Raw genomic sequence first — 23283 nt, forward strand, 5'->3', positions numbered from 1 at the left:
CACAATTTTTTTTATGTTATTGGTTTTTGTGTCACATCTAACAATGCTCAGGAGCTACAACCAGCTCAGGGATCACTCTGCTTAGGGGACCATGTAGTTCCAGGGATGGAACCAGGGTCAGATGCATCAAGGCAACATCCGAACCACTGTACTATCTCTCCAGCACCACCATTTTTTTCATTGTGGAATTGAGATCCAAAGATAGGAAGGACTGGCATCACACACTGCCCTGAATGCCCAGAAATTACAGCGTCTGGCACACCAGGGCATAAGCAATGGCTGTGCAAATGTTTACTGGTTTGTCATCCTTGTAAATTTAATTCTGGGCCAAAGAGATAGCATAGCAGGTAGGTCACTTGCCTTGCTCTCGGCAAACTCAGGTTCAATCCCTGGCATCCAATATGGCACCTCCAGAAGTAATTCCTTTCTTTTTAGGGGGGGATCATACCTGGTGATGCTCAGAGGTTACTCCTGGCTCTGTGCTCAGAAATTGCTCCTGGCAGGCTAGGGGCACCATATGGGATGCCGGGGATTGAACTGGGTCAGCAGCGTGCAAAGCATATGCCCTACTGCTGTGCTATTACTCTGCACCGCCCTTCCCCCCCTCAAGTAATTCCTAAGAATTGATGCCAAAAATTCAATTCTGGTGAACTGTGATGGAGAGAAAACTGTCTCTGCCCAGCCCCCTGCTTCCTGAGCAAGCAGCACCATGAACAGGTGCTAAACTCTTGGTTGCCAGGACCTTCCTGCCCGTGCACACATACCAGCTTAGCTGGCAGAAAGGGTGTGTGCCCCATGAATCAGGGAGAGACAAAGCAAAGGAAATGGCGACCTCACCATCCAGGTTTCCCTCCCAGGCTATGCAACACAGAGACAGGAGAACCAAAGGCCCAGTGCCAGTTGCTTCTGGGGCCCAAAGGAGGCCATCACCACCTGAACTTCAGTAAACAAGTCCCTGCAATGGGCCAAATTTTTTTTTTTAGGTCACACCGGCAGTGCTCAGGGGTTACTCCTGGCTCTATGCTCAGTAATCACTCTGGCAGGCTCAGGACCATATGGGATGCCGGGATTCGAACTACTGTCCTGCATGCAAGGCAAATGCCCTATCTGCCCCAGTGGCCCAGATCTTTAGGCCTCTCCTTAAGATTTGCTCAGGATGGTACTTGTAGCTTATGGGGATATTATGACTTTCACAGCCATGCATGCATTTGCTTGCTTTAACTATAAGTCCCATCTCTTACACACCCACATACAGACACTCACACACAACACTATTCTGAGTACTACTTTAGGAGTGAGTGATATCCCAGAGGGCCACCACCCACAGACCCAAGCCCAAGGAGACCCTCTGGGGCAGGGGTGTTCCCGGGTGCACCTGCCCCTCATACCTAGTGCCTTCACGGCAATCTGGCGGGTTAGTGGAGGTGGGATGTTGACGCACACCAGGTCCACATCCTGATGCAGCAGGACATCATCCGTGCGGCTGGTATAGAAAGTGATGTTCATCTCTTCGGCCAGCTGCTTGGCCTCCTCCTCCGTCTTCCCCCACAGGGCCTCCACAGTGAAGCCCTCAGCCTGCAGCAGGGGCACCAGAACTCGGGCCGAGCTGCCGGTCCCAAACACACCCACTCCCGGGAGCGTCTTCATGCCGGCCTGTCGCTCACCAACTCATCTCCTCACCAGGGCCTCCTGGAGGAAGATGGCCTTTCCTGGCGCCTGGTCAGACATGGCTCCTGCAAAGCAAGTGTTACACTGGTTGTTAGTAGGATGCCCACAGCCTTACTGACCAAACTGGAAACAATACTTTTGCCCCCAAAACAGTGAGTTGAAAGACAAAAATGGATTCAAATTCCTAGTGATTAGTGTGATTTGTATCAACCATTAACCTTCAGGTTCAAAATTCAAGGTTAGCCTGTAGTGTAAATGGACATGATTCAAGACTCTCAAATGACAAAAGACAGTCAAAACAAAACAAAAGAAAATCCAATAGAAGGTAAAGGCTGTGGAAGATTATTTATTTATGAGCCACACTGGATGGAGTAGCAGGGATCAAATTGGGGCCTCGTGCACACTGAGCTTTGCATTTACTAAGTCCTTTGAACTCTCTCTCTGGCCCTCTGTAATGTAACTTAAAATTTTATAGCAAGATGGGAAGATGGCTCAAGAGGCTGGATCACAGGCGCTGCATGCAGGAGCCCAGTATTCCATCCCAGTACATCATGTTCCCCTGAGCAAAGCCAGAAGCAATTTCCTAACACTGAGGGAGCAGTCTTTGAGCACTGCTGGGTGTGATGCCAAAACTAAAATCAATTAAACAAAACCGATGGCAGTAAGCCTGGGGAATATAACTTGCCTTTTAATGTCTCAGAAAGCAAGATAGGTAGCTGGCAGCTCTGCTGGGCCTGAGAATATTCATCTATTCTAGAGCTCTTGCTTAGCTGGTCTGATCTAGTAACAGAGTTTCAGTATGTGGCCTGGAACTCTCAAAAGTCCTTGAACTTCAAAAGAAGTTGGACTATGTGGAAGGGAGATGTCGTGGAAGGTCACCCAAGATACCCTACTTTACAGCAGGAACAATGATAGCTCTTTGTACATACAATAAAAAATTCTTCAAAAACATTTAAACATTTAAAGATAGCACAGCCGTGTTGCCTTGCAAGCAGCCAACCCAGAAACTAAGGTGGCTGGTTCGAATCCCGGAGTCCCATGTGGTCCCCCGTGCCTGCCAGGAGCTATTTCTGAGCAGACAGCCAGGAGTAACCCCTGAGCACTGCTGGGTGTGGCCCAAAAACAAACAAACAAAAAGAAAATCAAAGAGAGCCAGAAAGGGGCGGAGAGGTAGCCCAGGAGTAGGGTGTTTGCCTTGCAAGCGGCTGACCCAGGATAGATGAGGTTCGATCCCCAGTATCACATATGGTCCCCCAAGCCAGGAGCGATCTTTTTTTTTTTTTTTTTTTTGGATTTTGGGCCACACCACAGGGGTTACTTCTGGCTATGTGCTCAGAAATCGCTCCTGGTTTGGGGGACCATTTGGGACGCCAGGGGATGGAACTACAGTCCATCCTGGTAAGGTGGGTGCAAGGTAAATGCCCTACCGCTGCACCATCTCTCCAGCCTAGGAGCGATTTTTGACCAAAGAGCCAGGAGTAACCCTTGAGTGTTGCCGGGTGTGGTCCCCTTCTGCCCCTTCAAAAAAACCGAAAACAACAAAGAGAGCCAGAGAGACAGCTCAACTGGCCGAACACTGCAAAGAGAACCCAATTTTAGGTACCATAAGTTCCTCTAAGTAGTGCCAAGAATAATATTAAGCACAGAGCTCAATAAAATAAAAATTAAAAAGCAAACAAAAATGGACAAAGAGGCTGGTAATATGACTCTGCAATGGAGTGCCTACCTTTGTATGCATGAATTCCTGGGTTTGATCTGTGTCATCCCCAAACAAAAAAACACAAAAACCAGAGGCTGGAGCAGTGGCGCAAGTGATAAGGCATCTGCCTTGCCTGCTAGCCTAGGATGAACCGAGGTTCGATCCCCTGGCATCCCATATGGTCCTCTAAGCCAGGAGCAGTTTCTGAGCACATAGCCAGGAGTAACCCCTGAGTGTTACTGGGTGTGGCTGAAAAACAAAACAAAACAAAAAACCCCAACATCAGACTAACAAGAAGAATAGAAGTGTAAAGATGGTTAGAGGTGTAAGATGGTTGGGTTATTCACAGCAATGCTGACCATATAGGGAAAAGCCAGGGATCTAACTGAACAGGAATAATAATGGTTAGATGAAAAATGCGGCAGAGCTGCCGAAAGAGACAGAAACCCAACTCTTAGTGGTCCAAAAGCCAATGTCATATATCACTAAAAGCAAATCAAAATAAATCAAACCCTAAGTGTGAGATTAGGGAGAGAATTCTGAGTAAAGTTTGGTATGTGGGAGGCCCAAGTTCAATCTGGCGGTGTTCTATTCCCTTGAGCACCACCAAGAGCAACCTGTGCACAGAGTCAGTAGTAGCCCCCAAGCACTAGGTGTGAGCCCTAAAATCTTAAATAAAATATGCTTTACTTTCATGTCAAAACAAAAAGTTAAAAAAAAATACACATAGAGGGGCCGGAGAGATAGCACGGAAGTAAGGCGTTTTTGCCTTTCATGCAGAAGGTCATCGGTTCGAATCCCGGCGTCCCATATGGTCCCCCGTGCCTGCCAGGAGCAATTTCTGAGCAAGGAGCCAGGAATAACCCCTGAGCACTGCCGGGTGTGACCCAAAATCCACAAAAACAAAACAAACAAACAAAAAAAAACACATAGAATAACATGGATATTTAATCTATCACCATTTCACACATAACTTAGAATCACAAAATATGCCCAAATCTTATAACATTACTTGGGAAATAATGAACTTAGAAAAATTGTTTAGTTCTGAACTTGGCTAAATTTTTCACAATAGCCGTCTTTATTTACATCAAGCTTAGTAAAGACTTTACTGTAGGGGCCAGAGAGATAGCATGGAGGTAAGGTGTTTGCCTTTCATGCAGAAGGACGGTGGTTCGAATTCCAGCATCCCATATGGTCCCCTGCGCCCCTGCCAGGAGCAATTTCGAGTGTAGAGCCAGGAGGAACCCCTGAGCGTTGCCGGATGTGATCCAAAGACCCCAAAACCAAAAACTAAAAAAAAAAAAAAGACTTTATTGTAGGACCAGGGAGACAGCACAGTGTCAAGGGCACTTGTCTTGTTCACAACTGACCATATCCTCAGTTCAACAATACCAGGAGGGATTCCTGATCACAGAGCCAGGAATAACATTTAAGCACTGCCTGTAAGGCCCCCAAACTAAAACCAACACAAAATAAGATTTTAATTGTAAACTAACAAGCAGCACTTGAGGGGATCAGGCACTGGCCTTACCTTGAACTACTCAGGTTCGATACACAGCACTGTCAGGAGTGATCCCAAAGCAGAGCCAGAAATAAGCTGCTTCAATCCAGCACTCACCGAGAAAAGCACAACCACCTGCTACTTTAGCTCTCCAGTGTCCAGCCTTTTCCTTCCTGCCATCCTTCCTACTCTAAAAACAACTTTCCAAACCACAAATGGGAGCCTTAACCTGCCGTCCTTCTGGCTACGTGTGAAGTACAGATTGTTCAGCATGACTAACAAGGCATGCCAATCCAGAAATGTCCAGACAGGCCAAGTCCTAGTTCAGGCAGGGTCCCTTTCAAGGGTCTCTGGGACGAATGAGTTTCAGGACACACTTCCATAACCCAGGGTGCGCTGCTGAATGATGAGCTAACAGGTGCATGGCTGGCAGACCTGACATGAAATTACAATAATAGTTTGAGATTAACTGGGAAATTATAGAGGTGGGGAGAAGACGCTATTTCCCAAGATTCTTTCAGATGACATTAACACTGGATCACCTCACAATAAGTTGTCCACGAATGCTCACAAGGAGAACATTCATGAGAGCCAAAAAGTAGGAAGAGCCTAAATGTTTATCACTTGCTCTCTGGGTAAGTATTGCCCATCTCTGCCCTGCAGGATGATCGGCCAGAGAGCAGTCAGTTCCTGACACAAGCAACAAGTGAAAGAGGCCATAGAGAGCATGAATGTGTTTGCATAAAATGGGCACACAGGCAAATCTGTGGGGATGAATAAATTTGTCTTGGGGGAGGAGAGTAAAGAAGGTTGAAAAGGTTAAGAGATCCCCATTTTTCTTTCTTCCATAAAAATTGTTTTGTTTTGGTTTTTGGGTCACAGCATGATTCGAATCCTGGCATCCCATATAGTCCCCCAAGCCTGCCAAGAGTGATTTCTGAGCGTAGAGCCAGGAGTAACAACCCCTGAGTGCTGCTGGGTGTGACCCAAAAACCAAAAAAAAAAAAAAAAAAAGAAATTAGAAATAGCCCTGGCAGGCTCAGGAACCATACGGGACGCCAGGAATCAAACCAACTATCCATCCTGGAGTCGGCCACATGACAAGGGCAAACATCCCTACTGCTGTGCTATCTCTCCAGCCACAAACTTATTATTTCTTGTGAACACAGAGGTGCACAGGGGCAGAAAATATGCCTGTGTGAGAGGCTGATTTGTTAGGAGAGTCCCCTGCACATTATCTGTACTGAAGCACACCTGTGCCCTTTCTGAAGCCTGAAAAACACATAAATGAGGCAACTTCCTGTCTGTGCCCTCAGAGGCTGAGGAGCTTAGCTTGCCTTAGCAACCTACCTAGCATAAGGAGTCTTTTTATTGTTGTTTGTGACCAAATTTATCAACTGAAGCCCAGGAGGGACCATGAGTCAGTGATCCAGTGACAGCCTTTTGGGCTAGGCAATGGCAATAGGTTAGAGCAGGCACAAGAATCCTTTTTTTTTTTTTGGTTTTTGGGTCACACACCGCAACACCTCAGGGGCTTCTGGCTCTATGCTCAGCAAATCGCTCCTGGCAGGCTCGGGGGACTATATGGGCATGCTGGATTCGATACCACTGTCCTTCTGCATGCAAGGCAAATGCCTACCTCCATGCTATCTCTCCGGCCCTCAAGAATCTTTTTGTTTTGTTTTTTGCTTTGCTTTTGGGTTACTCCCCGATGGTATTCAGGTTTACTCTCCTGGTGGTGTTCAGAGAACCATATGGGATGCTGGGGATTAAATCTGAGTCATCCATGTATGCAAGGCAAGCACCTTACCTGTTGTGCTATTGCTCTGGCCCCAGCGCTATGAATTTTTTCTGTTTCGGTCTTTCTCTATGATGACAGGCTCTTTGTGGCCTATCAACCTCACCTGGGCAGCAAATTCTCTCACCCCTCAGCTTCCCTGTACACTGGAGCACAGGTGAGTAGCATCTGTGACACACACATAGTAGGTTGTATCGCCCCTTCCTTCATTTACAGAATCTTTGGCTTTGGAATTTCTTGGAGGGTGGGGAACATGACTTTCCTGGTAGCTTGACAGTTCACATTTGTGGGCACTACAACTGAGTGTAGTGGACCTGTGTTATCAAGGGGAATAAAACCTGTCAGACCACAGCATGTCTGTGTCCCTCAGAATTACACCAGACCAACTGTAGCCTTCTCCTCTGCGCTCACTGCTTGAGGCTTCTGGTCAACTCTAGGTGCTGGTGTTGAAAGCCACAAAATGGGTTAGGAGACACATCAATACCTTGTTGCACTGACACCCTTCCTCAAAGGCCACTTCGCCAACACCCACTGCGATGTCTGAGGAAGCCAGATTTCGGGTGTGAAGCAAGGCAGGCTAGGCGGCAGCTGTTTCGGCCCTAGCAGGCAGAGCTGGTTTTCCTCATTGATTTTAGCAATTGTCCTCTCTAACCCTTGGAATCTTCCCTCTTCCTTGGCCCTCACTTCCTGTACACACACCTTTCCAGCTCCCAGAGAGCTTCCCAAACATTGCCCCGTGCAGCACAGATACATTCCGATCACCACAGTCAGAAGGATGGTGGGACATGCCCAGCCAAGACTGCATTCAGCACAAGGTTGAATTCAGGCGTTAGGGCCAGTAGCTTCTTCTTCCTGGGAGCATATGGACCTGGCTGTGTCATGCTCCTGTCAAAGCTCTGGCTGTTCCAGAGACACTCCCACTAATCCTTCTCCACACCTTGTGTTGAGAACTGCCAGCCATATCAGTTCTGCCAGACCCTGGTCCCTCCACAGCACTTGTCAGCTTTCCTTTACTGTGTTATGGAAACAGGCCTTCATTCAAGGCACTCTCCAGGGGTCCTCAAACTCAATTTACCTGGGGGCGACAGGAGGCAAAGTCAGGGTGATCCTTGAGTGCAAAGTCAGTAGTAAAGCCTTGAACATTGGGGTGTGTGACCCAAACAACTAAAACAAAACAAAACAAAACAAAAAAAAGATTCCTCTAGGGCAGGGCCACAAAATGTTGTACAGAGGTCCGTTTGTGGCCCACGAGCTGCGAGTTGAGACCCCTGGCTTAAAGTATGTGGTTTCCTGCTTGGACCCTGCCTATAATCATAAGCAGTAACAACTATTGAAAAATTTTTTTGGCCTGTTATTTCCTGGGGAGCAACACCTGGCAGTGCTCAAGAGCTATTCTGGGTTCTTTGATAAGGAGTCACCCCCAGTGATGCTCAACAGGCTTGTGTGGTACCAGTGATTGAACCTGGGCCACTGGTTTGCAAAGCTTATACTCCAATTCTTTTAGCTATCTCAGTACCCAGACTATTGACATTTAATTTGTCTTGTTTCTTTTCCGGGTCACACCTGGGTAGTGCTCAGGGGTTACTCTTGGTCCTACCCTCAGAAATTACTCCTTGTAAATTTAGAGGACCATATATAGGGTGTAAGGGACTGAACTCAGGTCAGCCATGGCTTACACATCCCAACCCACTGTATCACTGCATCCAGCCGCTGGGTTTTATCAACTGTCCACGCAAAGGTCCTTAAGTGGTGGGTGGATAAACAGGTGTATTAGAGTCCCCGAGGATGGCTCTGTGGCAAAAGCACTTGCCTGCAAGAATGAGGCTGTGAGTTTAATCCACAGTATTGTCCCCATGTACCTAACCTGATCTGGCAATATTTGCTACTGGGACCCCTAGCACCAATCAAAGGTGTGTGCCACCCTCCATCCTGGAGAACACCATGTGGGGGAGCAACCGAGAGTATCCATGGACAGCAAGCACAACACTGTCTCAAGGGATCCCTAGTCATCGCAACAACAGCAAAAGAGAGAAGGATCACATACACAGGAAAGAGCAATGCACACAACTCAGCAACCAAACTGCAGCCCTGAACCATGCACTGATAGATAATCGGTTGCACCATGTTCCCTGAAATGGTAAGTCAAAATACCCTGTACTGCTGATTCTGTTTCACATGACTTCATGTAGACAAGACAACAGGGAGAGAACAGATACTGGTTCCAAGCGTCCCCATCCTGATAATCTGTAAGTTGAAATGACTGTGCTCTCCTTTTGGCCAATTACCTGGGCACAAGCTGGCATAGTTGGCCTTTAAAGGAATGAATTAGGGCTAGGGCTGGGCTAAGGCTAGGGTTTATGCTTAGGGTTAAATGACTTTGCCCTTTATAAAACTGTGTGACAGTTCTTTCCAAATGGGCAGAGATGTTTTTGTTTATAAACTGCTCCATGTTTCTGAGGAATCATTAGAAGTCAGGCTCACACAAAAGTTTCTCTTTCCGGGGTCAGAGAGATAGCATGGAGGTAAAGCATTTGCCTTACATGCAGAAGGACAGTGGTTCGAATCCCAGCATCCCATGTGGTCCCCTGAGCCTGCCAGGAGCAATTTCTGAGCATAGAGCCAGGAGTAACCTCTGAACGCTGCCTGGTGTAACCAAAAAAAAAAAAAAGTTTCTCTTTCCACCTTTCAAAAACTGGGACAAATGTTGACCATGAGAATGGAAACATAAACAAAGTGTTTGGAGCAAGCAGAGGCACACTGGAGAGCAGGAAATGAGAGTGCAGTATGAATACGTGTAACAACATGTATGAACCTTAGAGATGTTATTGGCTGAGAGATCCCAGAACACCTCCCCCATGCCATGCCATAGAGCTCATTCAGGAAAAGCAGAATAGCAAACTTGACTCCAGTGACTTAGCTCTGGGGCCTCAAGTGTGTCTGTGGGACAGAACAAGAAAGAATACAGGAAAACTTTCTGGAGTCCTAAATGCTGTTTTGGATAGCAACATGATTGTGGGGTGATAAGATGCTGCAAATCATCACATGGAACACTTAAAACTTGTATAATTTAGGGCAGGAGAGATAGAATGGAGGTAGAGCATTTGCCAGGAACGATTTCTGAGTGAAGAGCCAGGAGAAACCCCTGAGTGCTGCCAGGTGTGATCCAAAAAAAAACCCCCCCCCAAAAAAAAAAAAAAGGAACCCTGAGTTCTATCCCTGAAACCACCTCCAGGAGAGACCCCATAGCACAGCTAGTTGTGACCCAAGGGAGAGTACTGGGATCACACCAAGGGATTCCCATGCAGTGCTTGGGGACCATATTTGGTTCTAGGGATTCAAACCAGGGTCAGATGCATGTAAAGTGAGCAAACTACTACTTCCGGTAGCATTTCTCCAGCTGCCCTCCCACTTAAAACATAAATAAGATAAAAAACCCAGGAGAGTCTGTCATGTAAGAATAAGGTCACACATTTCAATCCCTGGTGTAGATAAATGCGCTGCCAGTCCTGATGCTTCTGCATCTGTGACCCATCATCACACAAAAAGATAATGAAGGAGAGGACAAGGGAGACCAAATCAAACCAAAGTTTGCTTGGAGGGAGCATCATTTGAGATCATGGTAGGAGCTAAGGGACCAAATTTTCTTTTCTTTCTCTTTTTTTTTTTTTTTTTTTTTGGTTTTTGGGCCACACCCGGCGGTGCTCAGGGGTTACTCCTGGCTGTCTGCTCAGAAATAGTTCCTGGCAGGCACGGGGGACCATATGGGACACCGGGATTCAAACCAACCACCATTGGTCCTGGATCGGCTGAGGACCAAATTTTTAACAAGTCCCTTCACTGCTGGCCCAAGGAGCACTGTGGCCTGTGGTAAAGGGCCTCAACCTTTGCCAATGGTGTGCTGGCATAGTGCGCATGCAGCACTCACAGGCCACTCAAGAAGGGTAACTCAGGGGCCAGAGAGATAGCATGCAGATAAGGCGTTTGCCTTGCATGCAGAAGATCGGTGGTTCAAACCCCGGCATCCCATATGGTCCCCTGAGTCTTCCAGGAGCGATTTCTGAGTGTAGAGCCAGGAGTAACCCCTGAGCACTGCTGGGTGTGACCCAAAAAACAAAAACAAAAACAAAAAAAGAAAAAAAGAAGAAGGGTAATTCACCCAGGTAACTACCACAGACTTCTGTCCCCTCAGATACAGGTTCAAGGGATCTGAGTATTGACTTTCCAATTCTAGTAATTGCAGTGAGGCGGACCACACATCCAGTGGTGCTCAGAGCTTACTCTTGGCTCTGCACTTAGGGAACCATATGGGAGCCTGGGGATTGAACTTGGGTCAGCCCCATGCAAGGCCAGAGACCTACCTGCTGTACTATTGCTCTTGGCCTCTAATAATTATATCTTTTTTTTTTTTTTTTTTTTTGGTTTTTGGGTCACACCCGGCATTGCTCAGGGGTTACTCCTGGCTGTCTGCTCAGAAATAGCTCCTGGCAGGCACGGGGGACCATATGGGACACCGGGATTCGAACCAACCACCTTTGGTCCTGGATTGGCCGTTTGCAAGGCAAACGCCACTGTGCTATCTCTCCGGGCCCTAATAATTATATCTTAATGAAGAACTTCCTAAGGTGGTCAGAGAGAGGGATTCAAACCAGGGTGGATCATTAGATGAGCTCTCAGACAGAATAATCAGCTGAGTTCCTCACAGGACTGTACCAGCTCTGCTTATGTAGGAAAGTGACACCTTGGGGCCGGAGAGATAGCATGGAGGTAAAGCATTTGCCTTGCATGCAGAAGTATAGTGGTTCGAATCCCGGCATCCCATATGGTCCCCCAAGCCTGCCAGGAGCAATTTCTGAGCATAGAACCAGGAGTAACCCCTGAGCACTGCCAGGTGTGACCCAAAAAAAACAAAAAAAGAAAGAGAAAATGACACCTTGGGCCAGAGCAATAGCATAGTGGTAGGGTGTTTGCCTTGCACTCGTCCAACCCTAGACATACTTCCATTCGATTCCCAGCATCCCATATGGTCCCCTGAGGTTGCCCGGGGCGAGTTTCTGAGTGCAGAGCCAAGAGTAACCCCTGAGAGCCACCAGGTATGACCCCTCAAAAAAATAGAAAGTGACACCTTAATTTGTGCAACTGGATCAAAAAAAAAAACAAAAAACACTAAATAGGTGAGGCAGAGCAACAGGAGACACTGGAAGCCAGATTTTTTTCCCGGAGTTGACAGTCTAGCAGGAAGCTAAGAAAACTGAACCCTCACAATATTTCTATCACTCTCTCTTTGAGGTAAGTTCTACATAGGGAAAGAGCAGGTGCTCTGAGAGTATTCAGGGTCTGAACAGGTTTGCCTTAAAGTGTTGAATGACCTATCTGTGAGAAAAAGGTACTCCCCCCATACCCTAGAACTGAAATGTGGTAAGAGCACTAACACATTAGTAGTTCAGTGAAGGAAAACACATGGAAGGAGGCAGGGCTTGGTGATAGCTCAAGTAATAAGAGCACATGACTGGCATCTTTAAGGCCCTGAGTTCTATCCACAGCCCCTTTCCCACCAGCAGTCCTTAAGATAGCACTGGTACCTGAAGAAGTAACTGAAACATGAAGAATTATCTAGTCAAAAGTCCAAATTCAGGGCCAGAACAATAGCACAGCGGGTAGGACATTTGCCTTACATGCAACCAACCTGGGTTTAATCCCAGGCTTCCCATCCAGTCCCCCAAGTCTACCAGGAGTAATCGATTTCTGAGTACAGAGCCAGGAGTAACCCCTGAGTGCCACTAGGTGTGGCCCAGAAACTAAAACAAAACAAAACAAAACAAAACAAAAAACCCTAAACACAGCTGGGCATCGCCCCAAAACAAAAAGGTAAATGTCATTTTAATTTTTTTTGGGGGGGGTCACACCCAGCAGCGCTCAGGGGTTACTCCTGGCTTCATGCTCAGAAATTGCTCCTGGCAGGCTCGGGGGACCATATGGGATGCCGGGATTTGAACCGATGACCTTCTGCATGAAAGACAAATGCCTTACCTCCATGCTATCTCTCCGGCCCCGACATTTTAATTTTAATTTTTTCAGTGCTGGCTTTCAAACAGTCATGTTCTAAGAATTAGGGAGCAGTGTCTACTTGTCACCTCAGACTTCCTTTGGCTACTCCCCTTTCAAAACACTGTCAAAGGGAGTAGAGTTGCTGTCAACTTCAGAACAGCAGAGCTGGATGAGAGGAACAAAGACAATACAATCTACCTCACCGCCAAGGGAGCAGGAGCCGAGGAACAACCCACAGACACTTGATCTTAAGAGAGGGCCCCGGAGCACGAATATGGTTGGCAGGAACATGGGCTGAGAGATGGCAAAGTGTTTCTCTGCCTGTATTAATGTTCCCACCAAGAAAGAGAGGCCAAAAAGAAGACTCAGGCCTGATGCTGTACAAGCTAAAAATTAGGACTTAAATGCTTTGGTGACTGGCTTTCAAAGCTCCAGAGATTCACTGGAGAAGGCTGCTTCCCCTCTGTGCTGTTTATCTTAACAGCGCCTGCCCTGACTCCCTGTCATGGTCATAGATTCTTGCCCTCTTACAAAAACACAAGTGGGACAAAGGAAAGAAAGAATTCACAGCGAAGTCTGGCCAAAGACAACAGTGCCCCACTCTCCAGAAACCTGAGAGGGGCACTGAGAAAAGGCCTAATGACCCATTGAATGAGTGTAATTACCCCATGGACAAAAGATTCTGCTGAACTGGGTCTATAAAATTCAAGTGATGATTACAGGAGAAAAGGGAATCAATAGGCACCACAGAGATAATACAGGGGTTAAGGCACCTGCCTTGCATGTGGTCAAACCTGGTTTGATCCCTTACACCACATGGTCTCCCAAGCACAGCCAAGGGTCACCTCTGAGCACAAAAGAAGGAATAATCCAAGTATTGCCAATGTGGCCCAAAATTTAAAACAAAAAATCAATTCTGTACCTCCTTCTCTGTTCCTTCCTCTCTCCCACCCTTAATGACAGACTATCACATCACCCCAATATTTGCAATTGCCACAATAACTCAAGAATTATGCCAGGATATGGAGCTCACAGTAATGATTAAGACTGACCAAATTCTTAGATTTCTTTTCTTACTTTTGCTTTTGTTTTTGAGTCACACCTAGCAATGCTGAGGGTTAACTCCTGGCTCTGCACTCAGAGGACCATACGGGGTGTTAAGGATTGAACCCAGACAGGTCGGGTATGAACAAGGCAAGGACCCTACCCACTGTACTCTCTCTCTGGTCCCAATAACTTCATTTCTTACTACATACATACAAAGCTGAGTAACAAGGACTGATGTCACAAGGAACATCTCTCTCTCCCCCACCCTCAATTCCTGAGTTCAAGGCCAAATAAACTCCTGAACATTGACATGTATGTCCCAAACAATAACAATGAAAAACAACAAAACCTTCTCCTTGTATTGGAAGCCTCCTAAGCAGTGCTCAGAGGCCCAAAGGCCAATCATAGCAATCCTCTGCTAGGGGACACATACCCTAGCAATGCTCAGGAACCACCAGGGCTACAGCTAGCAATGCTTGGTCATATGGTGCCAAGGCTCAAACTTACGCCTAGGCAAGAGAGACAAGTACTGAGGTTAAGGCATTGACTTGCTCTGCATGAGGCTGCAGCTCTAACATGGATTCGGTGGTGGAGCCATAATACAGTGGGTTTGGGCATTTGCCTTGCAAACAGCCAACTGAGGTTTGATCCCTGGCACTTCATAGGGTCCCCTGAGCAGAGCCAGGAGTAAGCCTTAAGTACTACTGGGTATGGCCTTCAATCTAAAAACAAAATAGTTGGAATCATAGCACCAAATATCAACATCAGCTGAGACCCCTAAATCACAGAGAGCCGTGTGGGTAACCCACCACCAAAAACTGCCACAAACTCCTTCGAGGCCTAGCTCACACCCAGCATGCACTCCAGTCTCTCTAAAAACTATCTCCTAGGCCTACTTTTGCCTTGGAGACAGTGGCTGGGGTGCATGTGAGACAGTCTGCCCAAGAAACGATTGTAGCGTGGACTATATAGTTCGGTTTCCACTAGGGTGCTTAAAAGGAGAATGTGGGGGCTGTATAGCTGGTAGGGAGCTTGCTTTGTGCACAGCTGACTCAGGTATAATCTCAGGTTCCTAGATCCTGCCTGGAGAGAGATCTCTTTACACAGAGCCAGGAATAAGCCCTGAGCACCTTTAGGTATGTCCCCAAAATAAATAAACTAAAAAAATTAAGAGAATGAATGTTTAATAACAATCCTTAACACATAACACAAACACTCTGGTCTCTAGGAAAACTGATTTCTCCATAGCAACAACAGAATCGCAGTCACCCCCTGCCTTCCTCTGGACTTGGTGTGTGGAACATTTCTAGGGCACCTAGAGCAGTGACCCTGAGGTGTTGTGTTCTCTGGCTCTTGTTCAGTGGGAAGGGAAGGTAGTTTTCCAGGGGCTGGAACCGCCCCATGCTCTTCACAAGTTTCTCCCCGCTAAAGGAAACTGCTTTTCGAAGAGGCCCTGACCATGCTAGTAGTTACTGTGACATGGAAAATAATCTCATCTTGGGACAGTCTTTACACAAAATCCTCTTTTTACTCTTCCTCTCTAGTAATGTATAATGAAAGAGACCCATTTATGATTTATGATGTATATGGAAAATGTCTACCTGAATCAGCCAATTTCTGTTTGCTTGTTTGTTTGTTTGTTTTGGGTCATACCCGGCAAGAGCTCAGAGGTTATTCCTGGCTCTGCACTCAGGAATCACTCCTGTGGGGGTTCAGGAGACCATCTGGGATGTTGGGGATTGAACACGGGTTAGCTGCATGTGCTTTGCTTTGGTTAGCTGCTGTGCTTTGCTCTAGCTCCCTAGAATATTTCCATTATTCTATAAATGCTATACAATGTCTTGTATGATTATTTTTTTTTGTTTTTGTTTTTTTGTTTTTGGGTTTTTGGGCCACACCCGGGTGTGCTCAGGGGTTACTCCTGGCTGTCTGCTCAGAAATAGCTCCTGGCAGGCACAGGGGACCATATGGGACACCGGGATTTGAACCAACCACCTTTGGTCCTGGATCGGCTGCTTGCAAGGCAAACACCGCTGTGCTATCTCTTCGGGCCCTCTTGTATGATTATTAACACTCTAAACTCTCTTAGGATGGTGCTGGAGTAATAATACAGCAGGTGGGATACTTGCTTTGCACACAGCCCACCAGGGTTCGCTTCCTGGCACCCCATATGGTTCTCCATGCACAGCCAAGAGTAATTCCTGATAAGTGCAGAGCCAGGAGGAAGCTGAACTCAGCACTGTCGGGTGTGGCTCAAAAAGAAACCGGGGCCAGAGAGATAGCATGGAGGTAAGGCCTTTGCCTTTCATGCAGAAGGTCATCAGTTCGAATCCGGCGTCCCATATGGTCCCCCGTGCCTGCCAGGAGCAATTTCTGAGCATGAAGCCAGGACTTTTCCCTGAGCACTGCCGGTGTGACCCAAAAACCACACACACACACACACACACACCCCACACACACACGCCTTGCATGCAGAAGGACAGTGGTTCGAATCCCGGCATCCCACATGGTCCCCAAGCCTGCCAGGAGCGATTTCTGAGCAAAGTGCTAGGAGTAACCCCTGAATGCTGCCAGGTGTGATCCAAAAACCAAAAATAAATAAATAAATAAATAAAAAAGAAAACCAAAAACCAAAAATAAACTATCAAAAGAAAACCCCAATAACTAGGACCATGAACTGACATTATGTGGTATTAAGTAGATAATACGGTCCTGATAATTTGCAGTTTAAGTATTTTTGTAACATTTCTTTTTTTTTTTTTTTTTTTTTGGTTTTTGGGCCACACCCGTTTGACGCTCAGGGGTTACTCCTGGCTATGTGCTCAGAAATCGCCCCTGGCTTGGGGGGACCATATGGGACGCCGGGGGATCGAACCGCGGTCCTTCCTTGGCTAGCGCTTGCAAGGCAGACACCTTACCTCCAGCGCCACCTACCCGGCCCCTACATTTCTATAATAAATTAAAGATTACTTAAAGAGGGACCAGAATGATAGTACAGGAAGTAGGGTGTCTGGTCAATTTGGGTTCAATCCTCTGCATCTCATATGGTCTCCCAAATCTGCCCGAGTGATTCCTGAATACAGAGCCAGGAGTAACCTCTGAGCACAGCCAGGTATGACCCAAAAGCCCCAAAATACAAGGAAAAGTACCTAAAGGTATTTAAATGTTCTTTGAATAACGATGTCAGCCTATTAGGGATACTAAGCATTGAGGGAAAATAAAGCAATAGTTTTGTTTGGGGGAGTGGGTCCCTCTGTGTGTGCTCCAGGTATCCCACCCATCTACAAAGCAAGCACACAGCCATTTGAACTAGCTTTCTGCCTGGAACTAAAGTTGCAGGTTATGATCAAAACTGGGGGTGAGAGTAAGGTAAATAAACCACACTGTTATTAAAGCACAGTGATTTAATTTGAAAATAATATCAGATAAGGACACTAGCTTCTGTTCAATTACTTCCCCCTTGCTCCAAAAGACAAGCATCCTACCCAACACTCTCTCACTCCAGCTCCTGGCACAGGAGTGAAATGCAAATGGCTGTAAGGTAAGAGGAAGTCAGTCTGCTCTCTGCCATGGCTGGTCACTGCCTGACAATCAGAGGATGCCTGACCGGATAAACATATCAGCCCCAAGCTCTCAGAGTCACTCCCAGTGAGCAAAAGGGTTTCCTGGTGGGAACCAGCCACTCTGGCAGAGAACATTCATCACAGAGAGTTTCCAAAAGGCACAGGGAACCTTGTTTTGTTTGCTATCCAAACTGCTGTCAACCAACACCAGAGACCCAGTTCAGGCTGTCTACCCACAAGCATGCTAACCTGCACCTTAGAAAGCAGTCTAGGAACAGTTTGGGTGCCTTTCACGGATCAAAGGAAGTGCATCCGCCAGGTAAAAGCACTTCTGTGTAGTTCTGAAGAGGTCACAAGTCACAGGGCTGCCCTGTCTCTACAGTTCTCCCCCATACACTTTCCTTATGACGTCACACCCAGAGGTCCGCAGAGGCTCCAGACTCTTAGGGCTCAGTAATGTGGGGGACCAACAGGCTACATTTTACTGTGCTAAGGGAACTGAACTTGAGGTCTTACACATGCTAGGGAAATGTTATATCTCTTTGAGCCAGATCTTGGACTCCCTCCCGGCAACAAAATGTTAGTCACAGAGGGGCTCAACAGTAGAACCCCTGACTCATGAGCCCATGAGCTCCACCCTGGCACTTCCTAGCATAAGCAGTGCCATCTCAGTGGCACCACCACCACCAACGTGTACCAGCATTTCCAACTTCCCACCCAAAAAAAAAAAAAAAAAAACCCACAAAGGAGAGAGGGGAAATACAGTCAGAACAAGAACAAAGACCCACTAGGCTTTTTTTTTTTTTGGTTTTTGGGCCACACCCGGTAACGCTCAGGGGTTACTCCTGGCTATGCGCTCAGAAGTTGCTCCTGGCTTGGGGGACCATATGGGACACCGGGGGATCGAACCGCGGTCTGTCCAAGGCTAGCGCCGGCAAGGCAGGCACCTTACCTTTAGCGCCACCGCCCGGCCCCCCCACTGAGGCTTTTATGAGGATTTGTTTGTTTGTTTGTTTTTGGGTCACATCCGGCAGCACCTGTCAGGGGTTCCTTCTGGCTCTATGCTCAGAAATCGCTCCTGGCAGGCTCGGGGGACCATATGGGATGGCGGGATTCGAACTACCATCCTTCTGCGTTTAAGGCAAACACCTTATTGTTGTGCTATCTCTCTGGCCCCTAAACTTTTTTTTAATTTAAAATTTGGGCAGGTTGTACTCAAGGTTGCTCTTGGCTCTGTACTCAGGGATCATTACTGGAGGGAGAGGTTGGGGACCATATGGGTGTAGGGAATGGAATTCTAGTTGGTTGTATGCAGGGCAAGAACCTAACCTGCCAGACTATCTCTCCAGCCCCTTCTTTAAAAAAAAAAAAATGGGAGGGGGGCAGAGAGATAGTACAGCGGGTAAGGCACTTGCAACACAAGTCACACACAGTCAACCTAGGTTCAATCCCTGGCATTGGTGACTATAACCCCTGAAGCACTATCAGGAGTGATCCCTGAGTGTGGAGCCAGGAGTAAGCCCTGAACACTATTCATGTGTGACCCCAAATAAAAATAAATAAATAAATTACTTTTTTTGGTTTGTTTCCCCCTTAGGGCTTATTCCTGGCTCTGTACTAAGATTATAAACGGGAAAGTACAAGTAAACAGATTTAGAGGGTTGTAAGGTGATCTAGTAAATCTGACCATCAAGCAAACATGTTTCCAGTTCTATTTTAGGGTTATGTATTCTCATGAGAAACTGAGCGCCTTCAGCTCCAGACAGCATTCATGGGAGAGGAGATTTGGGAGCTGCTGGGAATGGTTCTGAGAGACAAGCAGACTAGCTCTTGCTCTACCTGCACTCCCAGCAACTCTGAGGCTTTCTTGGGTGGCCTAGAATGGAATTCTGATATTGATGACTTGAAGAAATGAGCTGGGGCTAGAGAAAGTATAGGGGGAAAGGTGCTTGCCTTACAAGTGGCTGATCTTGATTCAATCTCTGGCATCATATATGGTTCCCTGAAACTCCACCAGGAGTAACCCCTGAACACATGAACACAACTGGGTGTGGCCCAAAAGCAAAACAAAAAACCCAAAAGCCAAGAAATGATAATATTAAGAATTAAGAATATAAGCACTGGGCCCGGAGAGATAGCACAGTGGCATTTGCCTTGCAAGCAGCCAATCCAGGACCAAAGGTGGTTGGTTTGAATCCCGGTGTCCCATATGGTCCCCCGTGCCTGCCAGGAGCTATTTCTGAGCAGACAGCAAGGAGTAACCCCTGAGCACTGCCGGGTGTGGCCCAAAAACCAAAAAAAAAAAAAAAAAAAAAAATATATATATATATATATATATATATATATATATATATATAAGCACTACTTGCAACTCTCCTACTAAAAGCAGGAACTGAAGAAAAGTCCTTAGGGAAAGGATTTGCATGCATTTTGAAACTGCAGGGTCAGTCATTCCTTTTTTTAATGCTTAATTAACCCCTGTTTTCTAAGTGAACATTGAGATAGAAATTTCAACCATGAGATGGAAATATTTCCACCATTTCTCAGCTTCTTTGCCTTGGTTTGAAGAGGTGGAACTGCGTGTGGATTTTTGGCGCACTAATTCCTAAAGAAATGTTAGAAGATACCATCATTCCAACCAACCAGAGTTTGCTACCTGGCAACACATATGGTGCCACAACAAGGTCAGAAGTCACTCCTGAGCATAAAGTAAGAAAGAGGGGTCAGAATAATAGCACAGCGGCCGACTTGGGATGGACCAGGGTTCCATCCCCGGCATCTCATATAGTTCACCTGAGCCGGCCAAGAGCGATTTCTGAATGGAGAGCCAGGAATAACCCCTCAGTGCCTCCAGGTGTGGCCCAATAACCAAATAAATAATAAATAAAGTTAGGAAGAGCCCCTGAGTATTGATCCCCAAAGTCGAACCTCCTATTTTCCCCAGTAGATGCTGAATACTTCCAGCAGCATGTCCCTTCTAGAACTGAACCTCCTATAAATATGCTGAGCAATTTGTCTAGCTTCAGAAAAATCTCTACTACTTCAAAGTTGATGGTATCTGTGATTTCTAGTCTTCTAAACTGAAACCTGTGTACAAAACAACTTGTCAAACCAGGTAGCACTGCATTCTCCTTTCATTTCTTATACTGTATATCTGGAAAATTTTTTTCAGAGGCCGGAGAATTAGAAAGGCACTTGCTTTGCATGTAACACACCCTGGTTCAATCTCTGGCACCACATATAGTTAGAGATAGGCATGATTCCTGAGGACCGCCAGATATGGCCCCCAAATAAAAGATGAAAAGAAAATTGTTTCGGACCCGGAGAGATAGCACAGCAGTGTTTGCCTTGCAAGCAGCCGATCCAGGACCAAAGGTGGTTGGTTCAAATCCTGGTGTCCCTGTGCCTGCCAGGAGATATTTCTGAGCAGACAGCCAGGAGTAACCCCTGAGCAACGCCGGGTGTGGCCCAAAAACCAAAAAAAAAAAAAAAGAAAGAAAGAAAGAAAGAAAATTGTTTCAGTGAAAGTAGATCCTGGGAGAATTGCTATTTTATCTGGTACTCTGGCTTTTTAAATACTGTTGATGACTTTATTACAGGCCAGATTTGATAACTGCCCTCTCTCTGCAGCCCCAGAAAATGAAGTAGATGTTAATTATTTGTCAAAGACTTCATTGCCCTGAGCAGGAGAAACACTTTGAGACTGGAAGTCTCCCTCCCTCTCCTTTAGAAAGTACCTTTCTACTTCAGGCACTTAAATACAGGTACACAAAGCCTTGGGCTCAAGGACCTCCACCTAAACTGTATCTTCAACTGCTCTCCTTCAGGGGACATTTGCATTCAAAACCCCCTTCCATACCCCTTCTGCTTGGCACACAGTGCTGGATCCCTACCATCTTACCAGGGTTTGGCTTTTTTGTCTTTATTTCAACTGGGGAAGGAAATCTCACCAAAGTGTTGCATGAGACTGGGACCATTCCTACTGATGTGGGCATGGCAATGCTCAGACTCAGGGAAACCACACCCATACCACACTGATACACACTACTCGGGCCAGTGGTGCTCAGGGGCCACCAGGCCAATACCAGGCAGAGTTTGGGAGTGGATGTGTCCTGTGGTCAGGATCGAATATGAATATTTGTCTGTCTTACCTAGGCCAAAGCTAAGTAATAAGGAATTCGACACAGAATACAATAATTTTCTAAAGCCTTTTCCAGTTGAACTCAGTTAATGATAATGCCCTATTATTATCTCCAAAAAGTAAAAAGACAATTAACAATAAAAATATATATTAACAGGGGCCAGAGAGATAGCATGGAGGTAGGGTGTTGCCTTGCATGCAGAAGGATGGTGGTTCAAATCCCGGTGTCCCTTATGGTTCCCCGATCCTGCAAGGAGTGATTTCTGAGTGGATAGTCAAGAGTAACCCCTGAACGCTTCTGGGTGTGACCCAAAAACAAAAACAAAATATATACATATATATTAATATTAACAAAAAGTGTTTTGCTATACTCAGCAGTAAACAGGGGTTACTCCTGGTTCTGTATTTAGGAATTACTCCTGGTGGGCCCAGAGGACCATACGGAATGCCAGGGACCAAACCAGGTAGGCTTTGTGCAAGGCAAGTGCCCTATCTGCTGTATTATTATTTTTTCTTTTCTTATTTTTTTTTTAGAAATTTTAAACTTTATTTATTGACTGATTGGTTTTTGGGCAACACCCAATGGCATTCAGGGTTACTCCTGGTTCTGTACCCAGAAATTGCCCTTGGCAGGCTGGGGGACTATATGGGATGCCAGGAATCGGGAATTGAATGGGGCCTCTCCCGGGCTGGCCACATGCAAGGCAAATACCCCACTGCTATGCTATCTCTCCAGTCCCTTTAAATTTTTTTTCTAAAGAAAAAAATACTCCAGGCCAGAGCTAAAACACAGAGGGCTGGGCATTTGCTTTTCATGCAACCAACCTAGATCCAATCCTCAGCATCCCATATAGTCCCCAGAGACCCCCAGTAGTGATTCCTGAATGCAAAGCCAGGAATTAACCCCTGTGCACAACTGGGTGTGGCCCCAAAACAAAAACAAAGAAAAAAATTACCCTATTTATATTTCTTGTGATATTCATACAAAGTACTTCCATAGATAGACAAAAAGTCAATGAGTGTCAAGTCACCATATCAATAGTAATGGTCTAGCACTGATTTATGAACCAAGACAATGCTTTCTTCTTTAAATTAACTTGATGTATAGGGGTCAGACTTTTATTTCATCATCTTTTATCACTCTGAAGGAGTTAACAATCATTTCAACAAGGGGCCCAAACAATAGCACAGTGAGAAGAGCACACTGATCTGGGATTGATCCTGGCATCTTGTATGGTCCCCTGAGCCTGCTAGGAGTTTTTTTTTCTAACACGGAGCCAGGAGTAACCCCAGAGCACTGCTGGGTATGATCCAAAAACCAAAAAAAGAACAAAATTCAACAAGCACTTCCCTATGTCAACAAATAAATCATTTGAATAAGGGGCCATCTCTGTATTTCTTTTTTTTTTTTTTTTTTGGTTTTTGGGCCACACCCAGTGATGCTCAGGGGTTACTCCTGGCTATGCGCTCAGAAGTCGTTCCTGGCTTGGGGGACCATATGGGACCATATGGGACGCCGGGGGGATCAAACTGCGATCCATCCAAGGCTAGCGCAGGCAAGGCAGGCACCTTACCTCTAGCGCCACCGCCCGGCCCCCCCATCTCTGTATTTCTAATTCTGCTCTATTATTAATGTCATTTATTAATATACTAATATTATATATATATATATATATTTTTTAGTTTTGGTTTTGGGGTTATACCTGGCGGCACTCAGGGGTTACTCCTGGCTCTGCACTCAAAATCTCTCATGGCAGGCTCAGGGGACCATATAGAATGCCGGGATTCAAACCATCGTCTGTCCTGGATCAGCTGCGT

The 23283-nt window shown here is 46.3% G+C and overlaps 1 protein-coding gene across 1 annotated transcript in view; it reads right to left on the reverse strand.

The window, feature by feature from the left end:
• Positions 1-23283, reverse strand: part of GFOD2 (glucose-fructose oxidoreductase domain containing 2) — a 33650-nt gene that overhangs the window by 7372 nt on the left and 2995 nt on the right. The window contains exon 2 of the mRNA XM_049786426.1: positions 1389-1733. Coding sequence (XP_049642383.1) covers positions 1389-1647 — 259 coding nt within the window. The 5' untranslated portion in view covers positions 1648-1733. The remainder of the gene's footprint in view (positions 1-1388; positions 1734-23283) is intronic.

The sequence above is a fragment of the Suncus etruscus genome, chromosome 14, assembly GCF_024139225.1.
Source record: "Suncus etruscus isolate mSunEtr1 chromosome 14, mSunEtr1.pri.cur, whole genome shotgun sequence".
Taxonomy (NCBI): domain Eukaryota; kingdom Metazoa; phylum Chordata; class Mammalia; order Eulipotyphla; family Soricidae; genus Suncus; species Suncus etruscus.